The sequence below is a fragment of the Brassica napus genome, chromosome C1 (genome assembly GCF_020379485.1).
Source record: "Brassica napus cultivar Da-Ae chromosome C1, Da-Ae, whole genome shotgun sequence".
Lineage (NCBI taxonomy): Eukaryota > Viridiplantae > Streptophyta > Magnoliopsida > Brassicales > Brassicaceae > Brassica > Brassica napus.
In genome coordinates this window covers 40,790,362-40,814,275 of record NC_063444.1, presented here as the reverse complement: position 1 = coordinate 40,814,275, position 23,914 = coordinate 40,790,362, and the positions used below count along the sequence as shown (strand labels likewise).

At 39.4% G+C, this 23,914-nt stretch overlaps 2 protein-coding genes and 1 pseudogene across 2 annotated transcripts; all 3 read left to right on the top strand.

The window, feature by feature from the left end:
• The first annotated feature begins 11,875 nt into the window (after window positions 1-11,875).
• LOC106435641 lies at window positions 11,876-13,430 on the top strand (annotated as a pseudogene).
• A 4,898-nt stretch (window positions 13,431-18,328) lies between these two features.
• LOC125580026 lies at window positions 18,329-19,463 on the top strand. The gene is made up of 2 exons (XM_048743965.1): window positions 18,329-18,853; window positions 19,386-19,463. Exons 1-2 carry the CDS (start codon window positions 18,329-18,331, stop codon window positions 19,461-19,463), a joined length of 603 nt encoding a protein of 200 aa, XP_048599922.1.
• A 1,275-nt stretch (window positions 19,464-20,738) lies between these two features.
• On the top strand, window positions 20,739-23,266 carry LOC106435645. The gene is made up of 2 exons (XM_013876552.3): window positions 20,739-21,820; window positions 21,911-23,266. Exons 1-2 carry the CDS (start codon window positions 21,362-21,364, stop codon window positions 22,817-22,819), a joined length of 1,368 nt encoding a protein of 455 aa, XP_013732006.2. The 5' UTR covers window positions 20,739-21,361; the 3' UTR covers window positions 22,820-23,266.
• Window positions 23,267-23,914: the final 648 nt, after the last annotated feature.

Genomic DNA, 23,914 nt, shown 5'->3' with positions numbered 1-23,914 from the left:
CTGGGCCTCGTTATTGGTTATACTATTAATGGGCCTGATTATGTGGGCCTCGTTATTGATGGTACTATTGATGGGCCTGTTAATCAGATCTGTTTTTAATTTCAGCCTTGTTAATCATGTCACTACGAGAAAACATCAAGGATTCTGAGGGAAAAAATCGTCGGAATTTCGTCGGAATATCGTTATTCCGACAAAATTCCGACGAAACACGTCGTCGGAAATAATTCCTCGGAATTTCTTTTTTCCTCTGAAATCCCTCGGAATTTTCCGACGGAATTCCGAGGAAATAAATTTCCGAGGAAATTCCGAGGATCCCTTGTTTGTCGGAAAAGTCCTCGGAATATACCGAGGTAGAACTTCGTCGGGATAATTCCTCGGAAGTCCATCGATCGATGCGTGTTTGGACATATATACATCGATCGATAGGAGTATACCGACGGACTTTTTCCTCGGTTTATTCCGAGGAACTGTTCCCTCGGTATATTCCGAGGGATCCGTTCCTCGGAATTTTCCGAGGGAGTTGTCCCTCGGAAAATTCCGAGGAAATGTCCCTCGCTATATTTTTTAAAAAAACGGATCGATCGATGCGTTTTTGTTCAAAAACGCATCGATCGATCTAGTGAAAAATATAATTAATTTCCTCGGAATGTAAAAAATATTAATTTTTTTGAAAAAATAAAATTTCTGAAATTTAAATTCGAAAATATGAAATTAAAAGTAAAATTGAAATCATATTAATTAATATTCAAAGTTTCACAAATAAAAATAAAACATTCCGAGATTGGGGAAAAAAAAACTACGGGTCTGGCACGTCCGGGAACACCTCGTTCGGGTACATCCTCTGCATCATCTCCATCATTTGCTGGTTCAGCCTCCTCTGTGCCTCATAGCCCGCCTGTTGAGCCGCCATCTGGGTCTCCAACAAAGATATTCGATCATCTTTGTCCTTCAACTGAGCCGTAAGTACTTCTGGATCAACAAAGGGCGGTGGTGCAGAAGAAGGAGGAACCGACCGGGTGCGACGACCCAAACCGAACAAACGTCCCTTCTTCTTTGGAACCGACTGAATAGAAAAAAGCCAAATTTAGAAATTTAAACCAAGAAATAAATGAATTGAACTTTAAAAAAAAAAGAACTTACGGATTCAACGATTTCGTTGATTCGAAACCGGGACAAGTTGGTCGAAGCCGTCGAAGCGTCATCCTCGGTTTGAAGCTGAGACACTTCGTCTACCACCTGAGTTTGGACCAGGTCGACCACGTCCCTCACAAGACCGTCATCAATCTGGCCGGTCTTCTTGTTGGTATACGCCCTCCTCATTAGGGCGAGATCATCGACCGGCTCGCCATCATTTTCTTCCGCCTTGAAAAAAAACATAAAATTAAAGAAACATTAGAAATTAGAAGAAATGCACAATAAATTTAAATTCTGAAACTCAAATAATTGAAGAAAAAGCGGTTGAACTTACCATGCGATCTCCGAGAGTGGCAATAGATTGAGCACCCAAGTTATGCTTGTAGATGCCCTTCCCTTTACGGTCGCTCCTGCGGTTGGTGGAGTTGGTGGAAGAAGTTTCTTTCGTCTCCTCCTTATCCCAATGCGCACACAACTCCTTCCAGACCGTGTCGTTCATCGACTTTGGGACCTTTTAATTAAAAAAAAAAGAAAAAGTTTAATAAATTAAAAAATAGTTTAATAAATTAAAAAATTGTTTAATAAATTAAATCGAACCTTATTGATTTCCCACTTCTTCTTCCACTCGTGGATCTGCTTCCCATAGTTGTCCATTACTTTATGGACGAAGTGGTGATAGATAAAGAGCGTCTCATCGGAATTCCAGTTGAACTCTTGCTGAAAAAAAAACACAATTAGTAGAAAATTTATATTAAAGATTAAAAATATAAGTAAAAAATTAGAATACTTACCGCAAACTGACGAAACCACAGAACCTGCTTGTCGGTTGGGAAGTGAGTGAAAGTCGGATGTCCACTGTCGAGGGCCGAGTACATCATACGGTTGATCCATGCGCTGATCCCGTTCCCGGATCGGTTGAACCTTATTAAAAGAACAAACGGTTAATAATGAATCCAAATTTAAAGAAAAAAAAATGTTTAATTACCATGTTTGACCCCGTCCATGTGGATACGGAGTGAGATACGGAAGATGGTCACGACCGGGCTGTTGAACCAACTCCGCAACCCTCATCACTCCCGGAGGACCCGGAGGAACAGGAGCGGATGCAGCAGCGGGAGCGAGAGGAGCATGAGCGGGTGCAGCAGAGGGAGATGTATGGTTGGAGCTGTGGGGCGAAGGGGAATCCTGAAAATGGCTGGAATCCCGAGACTGGCTCCCCGTACCACCACGACCACGACGCTGTCGAGGCCGGGTCTGATCATCATGAGACCTGTAAATTAAAAAAATATATTTAATAAATACAGAAATATATAAATTAATTTTTTTTATTAAAAAAATTCCAAATAATTTAATCACAGAAAAAGATTTATATATATTAAATTTTTTTAATAAATATATAAAAATAGTTCTAATAAACAAAAAATAGTTTTAATAAATAAAAATTGTTTAATAATTACAAAAAAATAGTTTTAATAATATATATATATGAAAAATATTTTTAAATCCCAAATAATAGTATTTAATCACAAAAAAAGTTTTATAGATATTTAAAATGTTTTGTAAAATCCAAAAAATCGAATTTATATAGAAATTTTTTTTGTAAAATCCAAAAAATCGAATTTATATAGAAAAATCGTTTTGTAAAATACAAAAATCGATTTTATATACAAAAATCGATTTTATAAATACAAAAATAAAAAAATTATAAAAAAATTCTAAATCAATTCAACAAAACAAATTATTCAACCAAATCACAATTCTAAACCTATTATACAACCAAATCACAATCCTAACCAATCACCCTAACAAAAATCTATCAAAACTACACAAAAACCTAACAAATAGAACCTAAGAGAGTGGGATAGGGTCCTTACATGATTTGTGTAAGAGAAGAGGGAGATCGCCGGAGATATCGTCGGATTTCAGGGGGAAATCGCCGGAGAGAAAGAGAGGAGTCGCGCAGAGGAAGAAGAGAGAAATGGGGAAGAAGAAGGGGCTCGTGGTTATAAAACCTAGGGTCCGACGGACATTATCCGTCGGAATTCCGTCGGAATTCTAATTTCAATTTTCGCGAAATATTTGCCCGGTAAAATGAAAATATTCCGAGGAAATTCCGACAGATAGTAAAATATCCGTCGGAATTTCCTCGGAATATTCCGAGGAAATACCGAGGAACTAGTGTTTGGGGTTTCAAAACATCAATTTTTTTTGCCGTATTTCATTTCTTATACAATTGTAATGCATACCATTGAGGATTCTTTGTATACATGAGCATAAACCATGAAATAACAAATTTCAAAACTAATTGAAAGTATTCCCTTTACCGTTCATTAAAAGGTATAAGTGTTTCTCTTATGTTGCGAGATTTCGTTCATACAATCGGAAAAGTGTTAATTATACGGTAAGGAACAAATTTTTGACTTCATAATGAACGTAAGACACTTAATAAGGGTTATATAGGTGTTATTCAAACGGCAAAACGTTGTTTTCGGTTTAAAAACCCTATTTCCTCGGAATTTCCTCGGATTATTCCGAGGGAACTCCGAGGAAACCCTCTTCTTCCTCGAAATTTCCTCGGAATATTCCGAGGAAATTCCGACGAACTAGTGTTTGGGGTTTCAAAACGTAATTTTTTAAAAAAAAACGCATCGATCGATGCGTTTTTGAACAAAAACAAATCGATCGATTACTAAGATGGCCCGGGCCGTAAGATTGTGATCGATCGATGAGAGTATCCCATCGATCTATCGACAATCTGAATTGTTCCTCGGAATTTCCTCGGAAAATCTTGTATGTTTTTTTAAAAATGCATCGATCGATGCGTTGTAGATGCGTTGTAGAACAAAAACGCATCGATCGATTACTAGGATGGACCGGGCCGTAAGATTGTGATCGATCGATGAGAGTATCCCATCGATCTATCGACAATCTGAATTGTTCCTCGGAATTTCCTCGGAAAATCATGTATGTTTTTTTAAAAATGCATCGATCGATGCGTTATAGAACAAAAACGCATCGATCGATTACTAGGATGGACCGGGCCGTAAGATTGTGATCGATCGATGAGAGTATCCCATCGATCTATCGACAATCTGAATTGTTCCTCGGAATTTCCTCGGAAAATCTTGTATGTTTTTTTAAAAACGCATCGATCGATGCGTTATAGAACAAAAACGCATCGATCGATTACCAAGATGGCCCGGGCCGTAAGAATGTGATCGATCGATGCGTTATAGAAAAAAAACGCATCGATCGATGCGTGTTCGGAAAACAGAATTATAAGGCAAAACCCGACCTTTTTTGGATCTAAACCTTAGAACTCTCATCCCCTCCGATTTCCCCTATAATTCGCCCCCCCCCCTTTCTCTCTCTATAATCATCCGATTTGAACAATTTTGGGCTCTATTCCACTTGATTTTTCGAGCTCTACCTGATTCCTACACTCGTCTTCACCCTAAGACAGGTATACTCCGCGAATCTCCACATTCTGAAATCGTGTTCTTGAGCAATTTTTTGGGTTTTGTGAATTTCTTATTTCCGTGTTGATTCCTTGATCAAATATGCATGAAACAGATGTTTAAACATGGAATAGAACACAATTGTCTGTGATCAACGAGTTTGGAACATGATTTGAGATGATTTAGGGATAGAGAATTTTTTTCAATTTCGTTTTTTTTTTATCACAACTCGATTTCGCTTTTCATTTTCATGTTGCTTTGAGTTCTTAATTGATTATAACCATGTTGAGAGCAATGATTCTATTTTGTAGAGAATGAAGCGCACGAAAACATCAGCAAAGAAAAACACACAAGAAGAGGGTTCGTCACAGCTGGAGAAGCAAAGGCCAAAGAAGTGGGATAAGTCTGATACCACCCACTACAACAACATGAAGAAGGTAGCCGTTCCGGCTACACAACTAGCATGTCCTGAGACGATGACAATATTGGGAATCAAAGCAGACATTGAAGGACTGTTCCAGAACATGGGTCTAGGCCAACTATGCAACCTCAAGGAACCCACTTATCCGGAGTTGGTACGCCAGTTCATAGCATCCGCATACGTCACCCGTCCCGATGATAGCCATCAGGAAGGTTTTCTGGCATTCGTAGTGCAGAAAGTATACTATGAGGTATCTTTCACAGACCTCTGCGGACTATTTGGATTGAGTGCGGGGGAGAGGACATATGGTCTTTATTGGACTTCAGAGCTGTTGAACTTCTGGGAAACGATTGGCACAGGGGTTTATAGATCTTCTCAGGCAAAGGAGTCACTTATCCGGAGCCCAGTACTGAGATATGCGACACGCCTCATTGGCTCATTGCTATACGGGACAACCACAGCCGCATCAGTCACGCAATGGGAGTTGTGCCTCCTGTACCAAGGTGTGAGGCATTTGCTACCGGCATTTGGAAACTCTACATTCCCACCTGCTACTGCCTTCAACATGGGAGCGGTGCTGGCCGCAAACTTAGCAGGATACAAGGGGAAAGTAACCAAATCCAAGAGCAATGCATGTGGATTTGGTGCAGTGATTACTCGGATCCTTAGACATGTGGGTGTAGACTGCGAGAACCAGCAGGTAGCACTGGACAGATCGAACAACATTGCTTGGAACTACCTGGATGTCATTTCTCTAGTAAGTAAGGAGTTCATAGCTGGTCCCCACTCGAGGATCCATCGGGATGGTCCTTACGTCTACGTATTCCAGGACCGAGCGAAGAAAACACTCTACTGCCACCTGCCTCAGATCGGCCTGACTGCTCTACTTTCAGAGGCTGCAGTTGAGTTCCTACCCCCTGCTACCGCACTAGTAGACAAGCCATCCTTCTTCACGCCAAAATATCAGACCAAAGGCAAGGGCGTGGTTGATGAAGAAGGACAAGATGAGGCTGCACAAGCCATTCCAGATGATTCACAACCCCATCAGCTACTCCCATCAGACTCCAGCCAGTACAAGCTGCAAGAGCTTCCACCGAACGCCACTTCGCGCCAGCAACAACATTGGAGAGATCAGAGCATAAAGACAAACAACGACATGCTACACAAGATCTGGGCTGCCATTTCACGTATCAGGCCGTGTCGTTGCCAAAAGGATGATGTAGTTCATCGGGACAACTCTCCATCCAGCTCTGGTTCGGGTTCGAGTGGTACACACAGGGTAAGAAAGAGGTCCAAGAGACCCAACGATGCAGGAACATCTGGAGCAGGAGACGAGGAGTAGGAGCTATCACCGGCTATTTTATTTTCTTTTCTATTCTAACGTTTTATGGTCTTATTTTCTGTTAATTTTGAACTGAGTTTTTTTTTAGGTTTCTTAATTATGAGTTCGTATTTCTTTTACATGGTTTCTTTGTTTTATTTGGTTGTGTTTTGTGTAGCTTTTAATTCGTATTCAGCTTTGCCTTGCTAGATAAACCAAATAACTATTATCCGAGGAAAGAGGTTATATCAAGTGTTCCTCGGAATTTCCTCGGTATTTCTTAAAAAAAAAAAAAAAAAAGTTCAATGGTAGTCTGTTTCCGAGTCATCATCACCAGATGAATCTGAATCTGGATCTTGGTGAAACTCTCCAATCACTGGTTCATCCTCTACGTGAACGACGGCTTCCTCTCCAAAGTCGGTTAAATCGACTACAAGGCCAACTCCAGCTAAATCTTCTGCTGCACTACAGTTGCCGGATGTGCTTGGTTGTAGTGGGTCTTCCAGCTCAGAACTTCCCTGAACTCGGCCTCTCGGGTTGAGTCTTGTAACAGTAACCCATGGATCATCTCTGTTCCTTACCCGGGGGTACTTGATATAACAAACCTGTAACATTTAGAAAAATTATAAATTAATACACATGATGATGAATCATTCTGAATAATTAACATTTAATTACCTGATCGGCCTGGGAAGCAAGAATGAAAGGATCATAATATTGCAGCTTTCGCCTCGAATTTACTGATGTAACACCAAATGCATCTGTTCTCACACCTCGATCTGGGGTGTTGTCGTGCCAATCACAATAGAAAACAGTACAGCGCAATCCAACCATGCCCAAATACTTGATTTCCAAAATCTCATGTATGTGTCCGTAGTATACATCATCTCCTGATGCAGAACAAACGCCAGCATCATAAGTCGTACTCGAACGTCTCCTCTTCTGAGTTGTGAATGCATATCCTCGAGTACAAAATCTCGGATATGACTTCACAACAAAGTTTGGTCCAACGACCATCTCACGTATCCAATCGTCAAATGTTTCACCTCTGGCCAAACCAGCAGACACCTATTAATAGCACATATATATATATTATATCAATAAATGTGAATTAGTATAAATATGTGATAAAATATATTTTAATTTGTTTAAAGCACTCACATAAGTAAACATCCATCCAGTAAATTCTCTCTGCTTCATTTCTTCTAGTTCGTCCTCTGTGGCGTATCTATACTCGAACCGCTTTTCTGCCATGAAAATCCTGTATATGATGACAATAATGTAATTAATTAAGATTTAAATTTCAACTTGTTAAAATAAAAATTTGTAAGCTCATTTATTTACCTCTCATATTGAAGAACGTCTTCGCAGTTGGTGAGCAAATATGTTTGCAAATGACTGCGCTCCTGCTCAGTAAGTCGACGGTCCTTTGGTTTTCCGCTAAGTCGTCCAACGTCTGTGAAAATGTCTGGAACCGTAACATGATATGTTGCCCGTTCGCCTCTATCATCATGCCGAGCAGGTCTTCTGTTTTTGGTCTGAACTTCTGCTGGAAAGTAGTACTCGGCAAAGTTTGAAGTTTCTTCATTGATCATCTGTGCGACTATAGAACCTTCCACCCTACTTAAATTTTTCACCATCTTCTTCAAATGGAACATATACCGCTCATACAGATACATCCATCTATACTGCACAGGACCACCAAGTTCCAATTCTCTTGCCAGGTGAATAACAAGATGCTCCATAACATCAAAAAATGAGGGAGGAAATATCTTCTCAAGGTTGCACTGAATCACGGCTATGTTAGTCTTCAAATTTTCAATACCTTCAAGAGTCACTGATCTCGTGCATAAATCGCGGAAGAAACCACTTATCCCTGCAATTGCTTCATGAACATTTCGTGGTAATAGTTCCTTGAAGGCGAACGGAAGGAGGCGCTGCATCATTACATGGCAATCGTGGCTTTTCAAGCCAGTAAACTTTCCTTCCTTTCTGTCGATACAGTTACGCAAATTTGATGCGTAACCGTCTGGAAATTCCACATCGTTTGAAATCCAATCAAAGAACGCATCTTTTCCCGCTGCATCAAGTCGGTATATGGGAAAAGGAGCCCTACCATTCTCATCAACATGAAGTTCTGAACGAGCACATATATCGACTAAATCCAGTCTTGACTTCAAATTATCCTTTGTTTTACCTTGAACATTAAGGATCGTGTTCATGAGATTGTCAAAAAAGTTCTTCTCAATATGCATGACATCTAAATTATGCCTTAGCAGATGATCCTCCCAGTATGGCAGATCCCAGAAAATACTTTTTTTGTGCCAGTTATGTAGTTCTCCAACAGCATCTACCGGAAAACGCTCATGTCCACCGACTTCTGGCGTCCTTTCTGCACCAAAATCTCTTAGTTGTATCTTCAAATCTTTCCCACAAATTTCCGGAGGTGGACTGTCAAACACCCTCTTGTTCTTCGTAAACAAATTCCTACTCCTACGATATGGATGATCAGGTGGTAGGAATCTCCTGTGACAGTCAAACCAACACGTTTTCCTTCCGTGCTTTAGTTGGAAAGCATCAGTGTTATCTTGACAATATGGACATGATAGCCTTCCATGCGTTGTCCATCCAGACAACATACCATATGCTGGAAAATCACTTATTGTCCACATTAGTACTGCCCGCATTTGAAAGTTTTCTTTACACGAAACATCGTATGTTTCAGCACCTTGAGCCCATAGTTGTTGCAACTCATATATTAGTGGCTGAAGAAACACATCAAGTGATCTCTTAGGATGCTCTGGTCCGGGAACGAGAATCGAGAGAAACAAAAACTCTCGTCGCAAGCACAAGTTTGGGGGGAGGTTGTATGGTGTAAGAATGACGGGCCATAGAGAATACTGTCTTCCACTCTTGCCAAACGGACTGAAACCATCAGTACATAATCCAAGGTAGACATTTCTTCTCTCATACGCAAAGTCGGGATACTTTGATTGGAAATGCTTCCACGCTTTTGCATCTGAAGGATGTCTGATCTCACCATCTGTTGAGTGCTCCGCATGCCATCTCATTGGTTGCGCTGTGCGTTCAGACAGATACAACCTCTGCAACCTTTCCGTCAAAGGTAAATACCACATCCTTTTATATGGCACTGGAACTCTTCCACTCGTATCTTTATAACGAGGCTTTCCACAAAATTTGCATGTAACCCGCTGTTCATCCGCCCTCCAATAAATCATGCAGTTGTCGCTGCATACATCTATTACCTGATACGATAAACCAAGACCAGCTACGAGTTTCTGAACCTCGTAGTATGAACCAGGAGCTACATTATCCTCGGGTAGAATACCTTTTACAAAATCAGCAATCGCATCCACACAGTCTTCAGCCAAATTATAATCTGTTTTAATGCCCATCAATCTTGTAGCAGATGATAAAGCTGAATGACCATCTCTGCAACCTTCGTACAATGGTTGCTTTCCAGCATCCAACATATCATAAAATCTCCTAGCTTCTGCATTGGGTAAATCTTCCCCTCTAAAATGATCATTTACCATCTGCTCAGTACCTACACCATAATCTACATCCGTTCTAATTGGTTCTTCTAATCTAACCGCTGGCTGAGGTTCACTAGTACTACCATGTTCATAATCAGTTTCCCCATGATGATACCAAATTTTGTAACTTCGTGTAAACCCACTCAAATATAGATGAGTCCAAACATCCCACTCTTTAATAACCTTTCTATTTTTACAATTAGAGCAAGGACATCTTAACATACCTGTTTTTGCTTCCGGTTGTCGGTGAACTAACCCCATGAATTCAGTTATACCTCGTTGGTATTCTTCCGTAAGCAATCTCGTGTTCGGATCCAAATGAGGTCGATCGATCCAAGAACGAAAATAATTTGAAGAAGACATATTTTTTATGAATCAAATTCGTGTGTAAATAGAGTAAGAGGGAGGATGAAGATATGAAGTGAATGAAGAGGAAGAGGAGTGCTTGTATTTATATTTTAAATCCTGCCGACATACCGAGGAAATTCCGACGGAATTCCGACGGACAAAACTAGTTCGTCGGAATTTCCTCGGAATTTTGTAAAATCCCCCAACGGCTCTCCAACGGCTATAATATTTCCTCGGAATTCATCGGTTTTTTCCGAGGAACACAGTTTTCCTCGGAATTTCCTCGGAATATTCCGACGGACTGTAGTTTCCTCGGAATTCCGTCGGTATATTCCGAGGAAATTCCGAGGAAACCCAATTTTGTGTTTCCTCGGAATTTCCTCGGAAATTCCTCGGTATATTCCGAGGATTTCATTTTCCGTCGGAATGTCCGTCAGAATATCGCTGTTTTCTTGTAGTGTGTTGATGATTTTGTTGTTTATTTTTCTTGTTTTCAATGATTTTTTGTACCTTAGATTAGTATTTATTTTCTATCTAAGTGAGAGATAATGGTGGGTCAGAAAACTATTTAATAGGCATAAACTAACCAATCTTAGAAAATAGCCTCTATATAAATCACATTATCAAAGATAATGCTTCATCATTGACAATTTGACACTAAAGTATAGTTATATATGATCTCTAGAATTTATATATTGACCGGTTAATATAACATTTCAACAATACTTGCTTATTTTTAGCATAGAAAATATAGTAAGGAGTGCAGATGTCATGACTCTAATGTTGGACCCAATTATTTAGTCCATTGGCTTAAATAATAAGTGGTCAAATGTGAAAACGAAATGGATCTATAGGTTTTAATAAAAAGCCTTGTTGGGTTAGGTTAAATGAATGAAGAGAAGTGGAAAGTCCCACATCGGACAACATCAACAAGTCTGAGTAGTATATATATGCTCATGTGACATGAGAGATTAAACGGCTCAGGTAGAGAAAGGACTCCCTACGCGCGCCGTCGCCACCGTCCGGCTTAGTTCGGCGTGAGCTTGGTCTTGGTGGAGGGTAAGCTCAACGTTTTGCCATTTAATTTGAGAAAAAACAGCATGCAATTTTATTTAAAACGACAATTTTAAACGAGATATGAGAGAGTCTTGGGGAATAAGTTTTCAAAACTCAACTTCCCGTGATCTCTGCGAGATTTCCGCCAACGTGCGCACGCGCTGCATCAGTTATGGAAAATGGCTCATCTTCTCCTCTTTGAAAACTCGTCTCCTCCTTCATTTCTTATTAAGTTTTTACGCAGCAAAATTCACCAAATCCCTCAACGTAAGTCTAGAGTGTTTCGTAGATATATTAGTTCGTTAGGGCATTCACGAGCGAAGCGTGAATCGTCTGTCATGGTTGTATCTTGGGACTCGATATTCGTACAGTTATGTCTCACTACAGAGCAAATATTCAGAGTTAAGGAAATAGATTGTATCTAGACTCTATATCCGTTTCTGAAAAACGGTTTTGTTTTCTCGATTTCTATCTGAGTTTGATAATCGTTTCTTCGCTTTATTTATTACTGTCATTTCAATTCGGTTTCCGGTTTCTACGTCTAACGCTAATGGCTTGTTATGAAGCTATGTGTCGTGTTGCTGAAGAATGAGGCGTTAGGACGAAATAATGTGAGTAGAGACATCATCGACCATATCGACGTATGAAGAGTGCAGCCACTTCAAGAGTCGGAGTGGCCGACCAATTTGATTGCCACGTATTAATCACTACAATTATTTCGGCAGAGAAATCAAGGCGGTGGTACTGATAACTTTAGGATTTCTATAAATCAATTCCATCACTTCTTGATCAATAGCTCGTTCTTAACAAATTAAGTATCACAAGATATTAACGAAGGCATAAAGGATTATTACCCTTATACAACTAAGGATTTTTAGGGTATTGCAAGTTTTGGTTTTGAATCAAGAAAGCAGCGATGACTAATAAGAAGTTTGTCACATTCTTCTTCTTCCTTGTTCTTCTCATTCTTCCCTTCGTTTTTATACCCGCTGCCACTGCGGCTCCTGGTATGTACGCATGCATCTCCCGATCTCTCCTTGTATATATATATATGCAGTATAGACATGCATATGTATAATGCATTAAGTGGGTATTATTGAGAACTAGTATTAGTTTTTCGAGAGTGTCAAAGGTTTTCGATTATCCCATTACACAACAATATATGAACCACTTAGAAGTTCATCAATTGAAAGGAAATGTCCAGTTAGTTATATAACTCATACTTCCTCTTAAAATACGTCATGCTACATTATAGTAAATTGGAGACAAAATTAACACAAGTCACGTACATATGTATCATTCCGTCTTATGGACTGAAATTATATCAAATTCATTATCTCATTTTCGGAGTGAGAAGCGAGTAGACCCAGTATTTAAAGGACACGCATGCTATGATGATACATTCATTGTAAATTATTAATATGATTGATTAATTTCTCACACAACATGGAACTGGAGTAATAGACCCAAACGGGGCGTTTGAATCTTTACCATTTTGAAAGGCGTCCATGCAAACGGTTATCTTAATTTTAAATATAATATGAATGTTGAAATGGATAAAATAGGAAGAATAAGAGGCATGGAGGTATACTGTCGGAGTAGATGCAGAGGAAGGTGTGCTAAGGCGGGGTTTCAAGACAGATGTCTCAAGTATTGTGGCATTTGTTGCAGACAATGTAAGTGTGTTCCTTCCGGTACCTTTGGCAACAAGCATCAATGCCCTTGCTATCGAGACAAGCTTAGCTTCCAAGGGCAAACCCAAGTGCCCTTAATCCAATTTTCTTTCCTTAATTAAGCACTTTCACAAATAATACAATACATGCATGCACTTTGTCTTAGTTATAGTTATAGTTGGCTAGGTTTTTGAATGCTTCTTAAATTCCTTTCTCGTATCAAGCTTTGAAGTATATCTATATATGATATGAGTATTAGTTTTGTCCCCAGAGGAGTTATATACTATGAAAATCTTGAAAGTTATGTATGGATTAGATTCCATAAGTGAAAGGCAATTAAGAAAATATTGGTCTGACGAATGAAGATAGTTGGTTCAGCTAATTACAGAAAAAAATGTTTTGGTTTAGTTGTATCTCAGTTCGAGTAGTTCAAATAGTATGCTTATAACAAATTACTTTATATTTTTTGTGAAAGTATTAAGTATTTTATAAAAGTTCGATCCTGGACTTTTAACTCCTGAAAGGTTAATCGAATACCTACTTATAATTGTTTGGATACCAACTTGAATTAGTTGCTGACTTGTTCGGTTCCTTGTCAGAATCTAAATCCACTATATGTTTGGTTGACCAATATGCTCTTCAGTTCATACTTCATACTCTCAACTTTTTTTTGCAAAGTTTGGTGCTAAAAGAATTTGATTAGTAAAATGAATTAAATAAAAAGGTTGTTTATCTGATTACAAGGACAAGCATTTCTTCTTTAACAACGACCTAGTACTAGAGAGTTACACGTGGTACTTAATGTCCCTACCATCGGATTTTTTAGTACACAAATGCGTCAATATTAATTTTACAAGACAATTTTAATGTTTTTCATCGACCCAAAGAACTTTTACACTTTAAAATGAGCCCTACCTTAGCTGTAACCACTATCGCACTGAAAAAGTTAACGCGTATGCGTTTTTTTTTTTCTCCTCTCTTCTTTGCTCTTTTGACCATTCCAAACGAATTTCAAAGACATTCACGTGCTGCTTGTCCTTCTATTTCTCAGCTTCAAACGTTAATAAGATATATCACATTAACTATGCTCGGATACTTGTATATTTATTAATTGTTGATTACAATTTCGTTTTCATGACCTTAAGTGAAAGGTTTTTTTTTTTTTTTGCTAAAAGACCTTAAGTGAAAGGTACGGGTTCAACTTGTTAAATTTTACAAGAACCTTTCCAACATATAACTAGCCGATAACAAATAAGAATCCGACTAGTTCCAAACAATGGCTGATCAAGGAATGATTTTTACCTATGTCAAGCTATATATTTAAAAGAAAAAATAAATAAAAGGTGTCATTGGTGGGATTTGGACCGTGGTTTAAGGGTGTAATAAGAGGGACATTTCACCAACATATCTACTGAATTTACATGTATTTTGTGAACAAAAAAATATTTATAGAGACTTAAGAGGTGTCAGGTGGCACCCCATCTCCTTACATAGATCCGCCTTTGGTTCCAAATGTGAACTAGCGTGATCGAAGCCAGCCAATGGGATCTTGATTGGAGTCAAGACCGGTCTTGGGCATAGGCCAGTCAAACATTGGCCTATGAACAGTATATTCCTATATGGTTAGGGCTGGTTTAAGACTTAACCGGTCCTAGGCAGGTGAACAGTATATTCTCATATGGTTAGGGCTGGTTTAAGACGTAACCAGTGATACCATCCATCGGCTCAGATCTAGTTGGTCGAGGTGAGGTGCTAGCGTGGATGCATGCCTCAGGAGTTTTTTTTTTTGGTCAAACTACGATTTCATTGCATAAAAAAAAATTTAGCCTCTTCTAGGGAAAGATGAGTTTACAGATACAAGTTCTGACTTTGCCACTAAGTCAGCCTCAACATTACTTAAACGAGAAATATGATAAAAGGAGCATGCCTTTAACCGACTGCTAAAGTAGTAGTTATCGGTGAGGATGTTGTTCAATTCCGTCCTAGATCCCTTAGTCTTGAGTAGCTTCACTAGCGTCTGTGAATCAGATACCACCAACAGGGAATCCGCATTAGATATAAACGCTTCCAGAACCGCCTTTTGGACCGCCAGACAATCAGGGCTGAATCAACATATCTCCTTGAGTCTTTGAAGCTCTGGAACTTGCCTTGCTCACGCCCTTTGAAAACTCCTGCAATACCACAGTTCCGCGTAGATGCATCCCAAGCAGCATCAACAAAGCACACTAGCTTCTCATTATCAAAGGTTGGTAGCGATGGAGGCCCCGCGGAGAGGTTACGTGCTGATGAAGCAACAGCAGCCTGAGCTGATTGCCATTCCTTTGCGTCTTGCACGGCCAGATTGATCACTTCTTGAACCGTAACCGGTGATACCATCCATCGGTTCACATCTAGTTGGTCGAGGTGAGGTGCTAGCGTGGATGCATGCCTCAGGAGTTCTGTTTATAAAAACAATTATATAACTATCAAATCAATCATTAATATATAGTAAAAAGTGAAATTAATTAATCAAAGAGAATGTTACGTTACGTCCGTTTAATCTTAAAGACTACAAAGTTCTCGTCACATGGGATGAGATAGAGACATATAAGCTCCATTTTCGTTTAAGTAAATGAGATAGAGGCATACATAAAAAAAAAATTTTGAGGTTGTTTTGTTAATGATTTTGCTGTGGAGATGAAAACCTTTATAACCACTGTTCCAGATATTAAATAGATCGATTCCGTAAATCCAAAGCAAACATATGAATGAACTTAAATGGAGATTATAATGGACATTCATGATTTAGGTATTATTCCGGCAAAGGAAAAACCACGATGGATGTTGGAGCCCATAATTCCCTACAGTATGAAACTTTTTAAGTGTAATTAAAATTTGTTTTAAAATGACTATGTCCGAATCGCAAGCCGGGTCGGATCTGAGTCATGTCCAATAAAACCTTGTCTTTGGTTTCAAAATTTATGTTATATATGTGGATATAGCGCTCAAACAATGAATTTTTTTACTTAAGTTCTTAATAAATGTTTATAACCTTTGTAATCTCAATTCCAGCCTTGATCGTAAGACCGTATTTTGTATGAAGAAATCCAGACTATTTAACTCTCATTTGTAAAGTTATTTTTCAAAGGATTTGAAGCTACAATCTCTTAGATCAACTATGATCTAATAGTTTTACCTATTAAACCTATTGTCGTTAGTTTTCGTTGAAACTTTTTATCTGGAAATTATATAGAAGAAAAAATTTGGTCACGTTGTAAAAATAGAGGTTATGCATATAATTAAAGGATAATACTATAACAAAATTAATAGTTCTGAAATTACTAACTGTGATGATGTTAGAGCATCCGCATCAGCGGTTTTAAAGAGGTTCATGGGCTCGGGTTCATAGGCCCGGAAATTAGAAAGAAAAGATTAAATGGGTTTAAATCGGTGATCCGGCTCTTGCGAGTGAACCCGTATGATACGGGTTCAAGCCACGCGTCGAACAGACAGTGGCCACACGTTATCGCGTCGAATGAGAGAAAAATAGGGTTTCGCGTGAGATGATTCATTTTCTCTTCTATTTTCGAAAGCTAGGGTTTCTTTTTCTCGGAGGCGATTTCTCGTGCGACGCGACAGCCAGAGGTTTTCTCGATCTAATCGACGTCGGACTCTCTCCTAGACGATCTCAGGTCAGTATCGACTACTTTGACGGTTTGATTGAATCTATTTGGGCTCGAAAGCGTTCTCGGTTAATGAAAATCGATTTGGGGGTTTCGATGTAGGGTTCGAAATCGATATGGGGGTTTCGATTTATGGTTTGAAATCGTCATGCGGGTTCCATTTAGGGTTCGTTTATCGGGGATTTGAAATCGATTTGGGGGTTTCTAGTTAGGGTTCGAAATCGAGTTTCTGGTTTCGATTTACCGTTGATTGTGTTCTAATCTTTGCTTTTTCTGGTACAGATGGATCCCGCAGAAGAGAGAAGAGAGACAAAGAGGCAAAAGGAGTTCATCAATATGCAAGGATACAAGATTCCGACGAGGTGTCCCTGTGGTGGGAGAATCATTGACGAGGTTCGGGGGAAGGACGACTACGACACTCTTCCTGGAAAGCGGTTCTTCACCTGCAAAAACTACGAGGTAAGCGCTTCTTCTCAATTAAATTCTTTCCATTTATTTTTGTTTTCAAACGAGATTCTCATATGTGTTTTTGTTGTTAACAAGGCTGATGGGTTTCATTATCGTCAGCCTTGGGTGATTGGTGTCCAGGAGCATATCGAACGCCTCACTAAGCGTGTGGAGGAGGTTGAGCTGGTGATCAAGTGGGTGTCGGAGGTCAATAATCAGATTGAGAGACTGGAGGTAAAGTGACTTCCAAATTTTTTTTAAAAAATTTGTAATATTTTCCTTTATTTTTTATTAACTGATTAACACAGTGTGATTGTTGTTTCCATGTCCAGACAGAGGTTAAAGCCCTCAATCGGGAGGTTGATAACCTCACTGGGCAGGTTTATAACCTCTCTGTGCAGGTCGCAGACTTGGAGAAGGTTAATGGTTTATATGAACTTGATGGCATTTGATATCTGTTGAATATGTTTTGCTTTAAGTTTATTGAATATGTTTGAATCTGTTTTGCTTTGCAGGTCACGGGCTGCAGGAGGTGGATGCGTGTGGAGGTGGATGCTTGTTCTTTATCTCGGTTTCTTTAGGTATCAGGTCACGGGTTGCAGGAGGTGGATGCTTGTAGTAATAGGTAATGTCAATTTGATTCACGGGAGAGTGTAGAATTTTGTATCTTTCTACACTTCTTTTAACTTCATCGGCTTTAATGGGTGTATGTACCTACAGGTTCTGTTTTATACTCACGGGTGTATGTACCCACGGGTTCTGTTTTGTACTCACGGGTGTATGTACCCGATCAACTTGATTCACGGAAATGTAAAATATGTCTCTATATATAAACTATGTCTCTCACTTCTGTTTGTGCAACTCCTCTTTCACTCCTCTATACATAAAATGTTGTTTGATTCTTCTCACAAAACTATGATCACTCCACACTAGCTTTGATTCTTCTCAACCATCACCACACTTTCATACACCCATCACCACACTTTCATACACTTTCATACACTTCTCAACCATCACCACGATTCTTCTCACTATCACCACACTTTCATACAACCATTATCTTCTCCACACTAGCTTTGATTCTTGTCAACATTACGATCACTTCTCCTTGTCATCAACCAATCCATAGAGGTTAGTTCAAAACTTGTCTTCACTGTTTTTTACATATCCATAAGTTTTTATAAGTTTTAAAGTTTACAAACCCTCTTTTGCCTTTTGTAGGAAGGAAAAGAGAAATAAATTGCTTCAACAATGTCTTCCTCATCAAGTGATGAAGTAGATGAAGCTTTAGAAGAAATGGTCGACCAAGTAGTTGATAATTTCATCGACTCAATAGTTGATGGTCAAGCCAACAACCCGAAGAGACAAGCTTATATTCAAAGAAATCGGGAACTTGGACACAATCAACTATTGAACGACTATTTCAAGAAAAATCCTTCATACCCACCGGAAATGTTTAGGCGGCGTTTTCGAATGAACAAACCATTGTTCCTTCGCATTGTCGATCACCTAAGTAGTGAAGTTCCATACTTTCAGCAAAGAAGAAATGCTCACGGAAGGTACGGGCTATCTGCACTTCAAAAGTGTACGGCAGCTATACGTATGTTGGCATATGGTCAATCGGGAGATACATATGACGAATATCTCCGACTTGGTGAAAGAACATCACGTTTATGTTTGGAAAATTTCACTAATGGGATAATACAATTGTTTAGAGATGAGTATCTAAGAAGACCTAATGAGGATGATCTTCAACGATTACTCGATGTTGGAGAGGTACGCGGGTTTCCAGGGATGATAGGCAGCATCGATTGTATGCATTGGGAGTGGAAAAACTGCCCAACGGCTTGGAAAGGTCAGTACACACATGGTTCAGGAAAGCCGACAATTGTTTTAGAAGCTGTGGCATCACAAGATCTTTGGATATGACACGCATTTTTCGGATTACCATGTACCCTCAACGATATCAATGTTCTTGATCGGTCACCAGTTTTTGATGACATTTTACAAGGTCGAGCACCTAAAGTTAAGTTCAAGGTCAACAACCACACTTATCGTATGGCCTACTACCTTACTGACGGAATTTATCCAAATTGGTCAACATTTATCCAATCCATCACACTTCTTCAAGGTCCTAAAGCAGAGCTATTTGCTGAACGTCAAGAATCCGCCATAAAAGATGTCGAACGGGCTTTTGGAGTATTGCAATCAAGGTTTGCAATAGTTAAAAATCCAGCTCTACTATGGGACAAGGAAAAGATAAGAGGGATTATGAGAACTTGTGTCATATTGCACAATATGATTGTAGAAAACGAACGAGACGGATACACTCAAATTGATACATCTGAGTTCGAGTCAGGAGAGTCAAGCAGAAGTTCCAAGGTGAAAAGGAGAACAAGTTTTAATATCGGTAATATGTTAGGCATTCGCAATGAAGTTCGAGATTCAAAAAAACATGATCGTTCGAAAGCTGATTTAGTTGAAAATGTATGAAAAAAGTTTGGTAATATAGATGAATAATCTTTGTATGTTCATGAATATTCTTAATGTATTGAATAAAAACTTTTAAAATATTTTAAAAATTATTATATTTTATTCATGTATTGTCAATATATTGAAAACTTAAAAAAAAAAAATTATTATTTTATTCCTATGAACCTTTTTTCAGATTCACCAATGCAAGATCACAATAGATAGATGTTCATCAATATTCATGGTCCTACCAAAAAAATATTTAAAAATTCTCATGAACCCAAGAAAGAGTTCATTGATGCAGATCCTCTTAGAAGCTCTCATAAGAAAAGCTCTCGCTACTATTATATATCGGATTACATAAGAAGCCAAAATGATGGTCACATTATGCCCTAAACATGTCGATGTGAGGAATCTGTTCAATCATTATTACATACAGAACGAAAGTGTTAACTGTGAATAAAATTACAATTTTTAAATCGAAGCATATATAAGAGGAAGAGTTGCTATCTTTACGCAATTGGCCAATGAAAACACACACAAATGGTTGTTCTCTCTGTCGGATAAAGAAGGAACCCTCTCTTAAAACCTCTTTTGTGTTCCTTTCTCTCGAAGAAACACAGTACTCAAATAATAAAATCCAAACCCTTCAAATCTTATATTTGATATATCCATTCGTGAAATACATAAATTCTTAAGTTATCCTCTGTGTACACATAAATTATCAGAATCATTTACTTGATTAGATATGTTTCTTAATTTTCCGTTTGTAACTGATGTACTGTTCAACCGTTGGGGAATAAACTAAGAAAAATATGTAATACTTGTCATGATGCGATTATTCTGTTACAAACCAAAGACGGGAAAAACTGAGTTGTTACACGGGGTTCGACATATTGTATTATACCAGATTAATCGAGATCAGCTGTCTATTTTTAGAAGTTAAGATCAATGATCAATGATCAATTTGATAAAAGATGAAGGAGATGAATCATTCATCTTTATTTCAACTATTCCATTTTATATTTACCACGTGACCAAATTTTTTTCTCACCTCAATGCAAACACATGAAATATGATAAATTTAAAAGTAGAGTTCGTGACTATGGACAAACAATTCATACATTTAGTTACAAGAAAGAAAAAAAACAATTCATACACGAAGCCATCAACAGATACCGACATTTTCTATAACAACATTTATAGAAATGTTTCGGATACAGTACAGATTACAGAAGAATAAATTGGCAAATAGTTTTGTTTCTTTTTTCCTTGTAAAAATGAGAGTACAAATCGAATTTACGATGCAGGTTAAAAAGTAACAAGCTGCTCCCAAATTGACCGCGTCCACTGTGAACTTAACGACATTGACCGGAAACCGTTAAAACACTCGCAAAATAGATCATCCACCATCCTTAACGGCGCGAAGCTCACAACACTACTGCGAGTACCATCATCTCTCATCACTCGCCGTTCATCTCCTTACACGTGTCCATCATGCGTAGCCAGGTTGGAAAGAAATCAAAGAATAAATCCTACGCGCGTGAACTATCAGAGAGCGAGTGTCTTTCCTCAACTGGAAAATCCGGGAACAGCTAGAGGGTAAAGTAGTCATTTAACACAGCCGGAGATCACTGTCTCTCTCTCTCCGTTCATATACTCTCTCTTCGCTCCACTGCGAGACTCAGACGAAACAAGGAAAAAAAAATCAAATCTTTCTCCTCTCAAGCTGTCTCTCTCTGTGAAACCCTTTTGCTGTGTATTGTCAAGCTTAACGTTACGAGGAAGAAGAAGAAGACGAAGGTTTTGTTCATGGAGAAAAAACAAGGATTCTTCTCTGCTCTCAGAGGTCTCTCTCCGTCGCGTTCCAGGACAAGGTCTCGCTCCGTCAGCCCCGCTCGGTCTAGCTCCCCCATGACAGGGGGGAGAAAGAACTTCACTGGCGGCGCCGCCGCCGCCAATTACTATGTAACCCAACCGGAGCTTTTAATCGAGAGATCCGGAAGCTTGAGACCCGTTATGGAAGGACCCGATCTAGACGAAGAAGAAGAAGGAGGAGGGGGGAGTGTAGGAGATTCGAAACGACTCCGGTCAGGTCTAGGTAACTGGGTCAAAGGACAGCTCTCTCGCGCTCCCTCCGTTGCTGCCACGGCGGCGCACCGGAGAAACGATCTGAGGCTTCTTTTAGGAGTCATGGGAGCTCCTCTCGCTCCGATTCACTTCTCCTCCTCCGATCCTTTGCCTCACCTCAGCATCAAAAACACACCTATCGTTAGTCTCTCTTAACTCTTTCTATTAAGCGACGTCGTTTTACCATCCGATAGTTTGTGGAAAGTGACGTCGTTTTAACCGTTCTTGCAGGAGACTTCATCTGCGCAGTACATACTCCAACAGTACACCGCAGCTTCCGGCGGACAGAAGCTTCAGAGCTCCATCAAAAACGCTTACGCTATGGGGAAGCTCAAGATGATCACTTCCGAGATCCAGACCGCGACGAGAACCGTAAGGAACCGGAACCCGTCAAAGGCCGAGACCGGAGGGTTCGTTCTCTGGCAGATGAATCCGGACATGTGGTACGTTGAGCTCTCCGTTGGCGGTAATAAAGTTCGCGCTGGATGTAACGGAAAGCTCGTGTGGCGACACACTCCTTGGCTTGGCTCTCATACCGCTAAAGGACCCGTCAGGCCTCTCCGCCGTGGACTTCAGGGGCTTGATCCGAGAACTACTGCTGCCATGTTCGCGGAGGCGAAGTGTATAGGAGAGAAGAATGTCAACGGTGAAGATTGCTTCATCCTCAAGCTATCCACTGACCCGGAGACCCTCAAGGCGAGGAGTGAAGGACCAGCTGAGATCATAAGACACGTTCTCTCCGGCTACTTTAGCCAGAAGACTGGACTCTTGGTTCACATCGAGGATTCGCATCTGACACGGATCCAATCCAACGGTGGAGATACTGTGTTCTGGGAGACCACGTACAACTCGTCCTTAGACGATTACCGCCAGGTGGAAGGGGTCATGATCGCTCACTCGGGGCATTCGGTTGTGACGCTTTTCAGATTTGGGGAAGTAGCGATGAGCCACACGAGGACGAAGATGGAAGAGAGCTGGACGATTGAGGAAGTTGCGTTTAACGTTCCTGGTTTGTCTCTCGATTGCTTTATACCGCCGGCTGATCTCAAGACCGGTTCGGTAGCGGACTCGTGCGAATACGGACAAGAGGAAAGAGGGAAGGCAGCTCACAGGGCCAAAGTTGCAGCCTTGGAGAACTGATGTCTAACGGTTATGACTAAAACAACCCTTGAAGGTAGCATTAGGCATTATTAGCCCATGGAAAAAAAGATGAGATCTTGCAATGTGTTCATATCTCAAGCTAACCTTTTTTAGCAGCTTCTTCGGATTAGGAATCAGATTTGTTAGCATAACCGAAGATTCACCGGTTCAAATCGAATACAAATGGATCTTCTTCTTTTTTCACTCTGATCTCACTAAATGGGATGGAGTTTTGGTTGGTTTACTTAATGTTTTTTTTTTTCAGTTTGGTTTTATTTTAATTCTCACCTTCAATGTTTTTGAGCAAGGTGAAGGCAAGAGAAGGAGAATTGCCTGCTGCTTTTACTTTTCTATCATTAAGTGTTTGTGTTAAATCGACCATCTTAACTACAAATCTTGATATTGTTCATCTTTCTTTTGCTATCTATGTTTGGTGTTTTCGCTTCATCTTATCTTCAGCTTTTTTCTGTTAAAGCCTCTCTCTGCTTTCTCCACAATGATCTCATCCAATTATCCACTTTGGCCACTTGTAGAAGAAAGTAAAGAACATAATGTGAACAAAACAAGAAAGATGCCAAAGAGAATATAACCAAATAACATTTCACATTGATCAAGATAATATGAAAAATTGGTGATTTTGGAAGTAAAGATAATGTGAACATAGACTTTGTTCCTACTTGTTTGGCAACAAATGAAAGAGAAAGATGACCCCTTGAGAGTCGAGTCCACACACATACACACGGCCGTATTTATGATAAATCTACACTCTCAAGATCTCATTTTCATGGTTTTTAACAATTTACAAATAATTGTTTGTTCCATTGGTTTTGCATATATTGTTTTTTGATATTTCTGGATACGAAGTTGAATACTGGTGTTATGTTTGATGAAAGATCATTTACTTCTTAAACATTAATGCATTTCAGAATATTTATTTTGGTGTATCTAATTAATTGGTGTGGGGATATGATTTTATAAATGAAGGTGGGGGTCCATTTTGACCCTCTTTCAATGCTTGGGGACGAAATTTCTGCTTTTGGTTAAATTAATGACTTTTCTTTGTTTTTGAAGATCACAACTATCTACGTTTTTTTC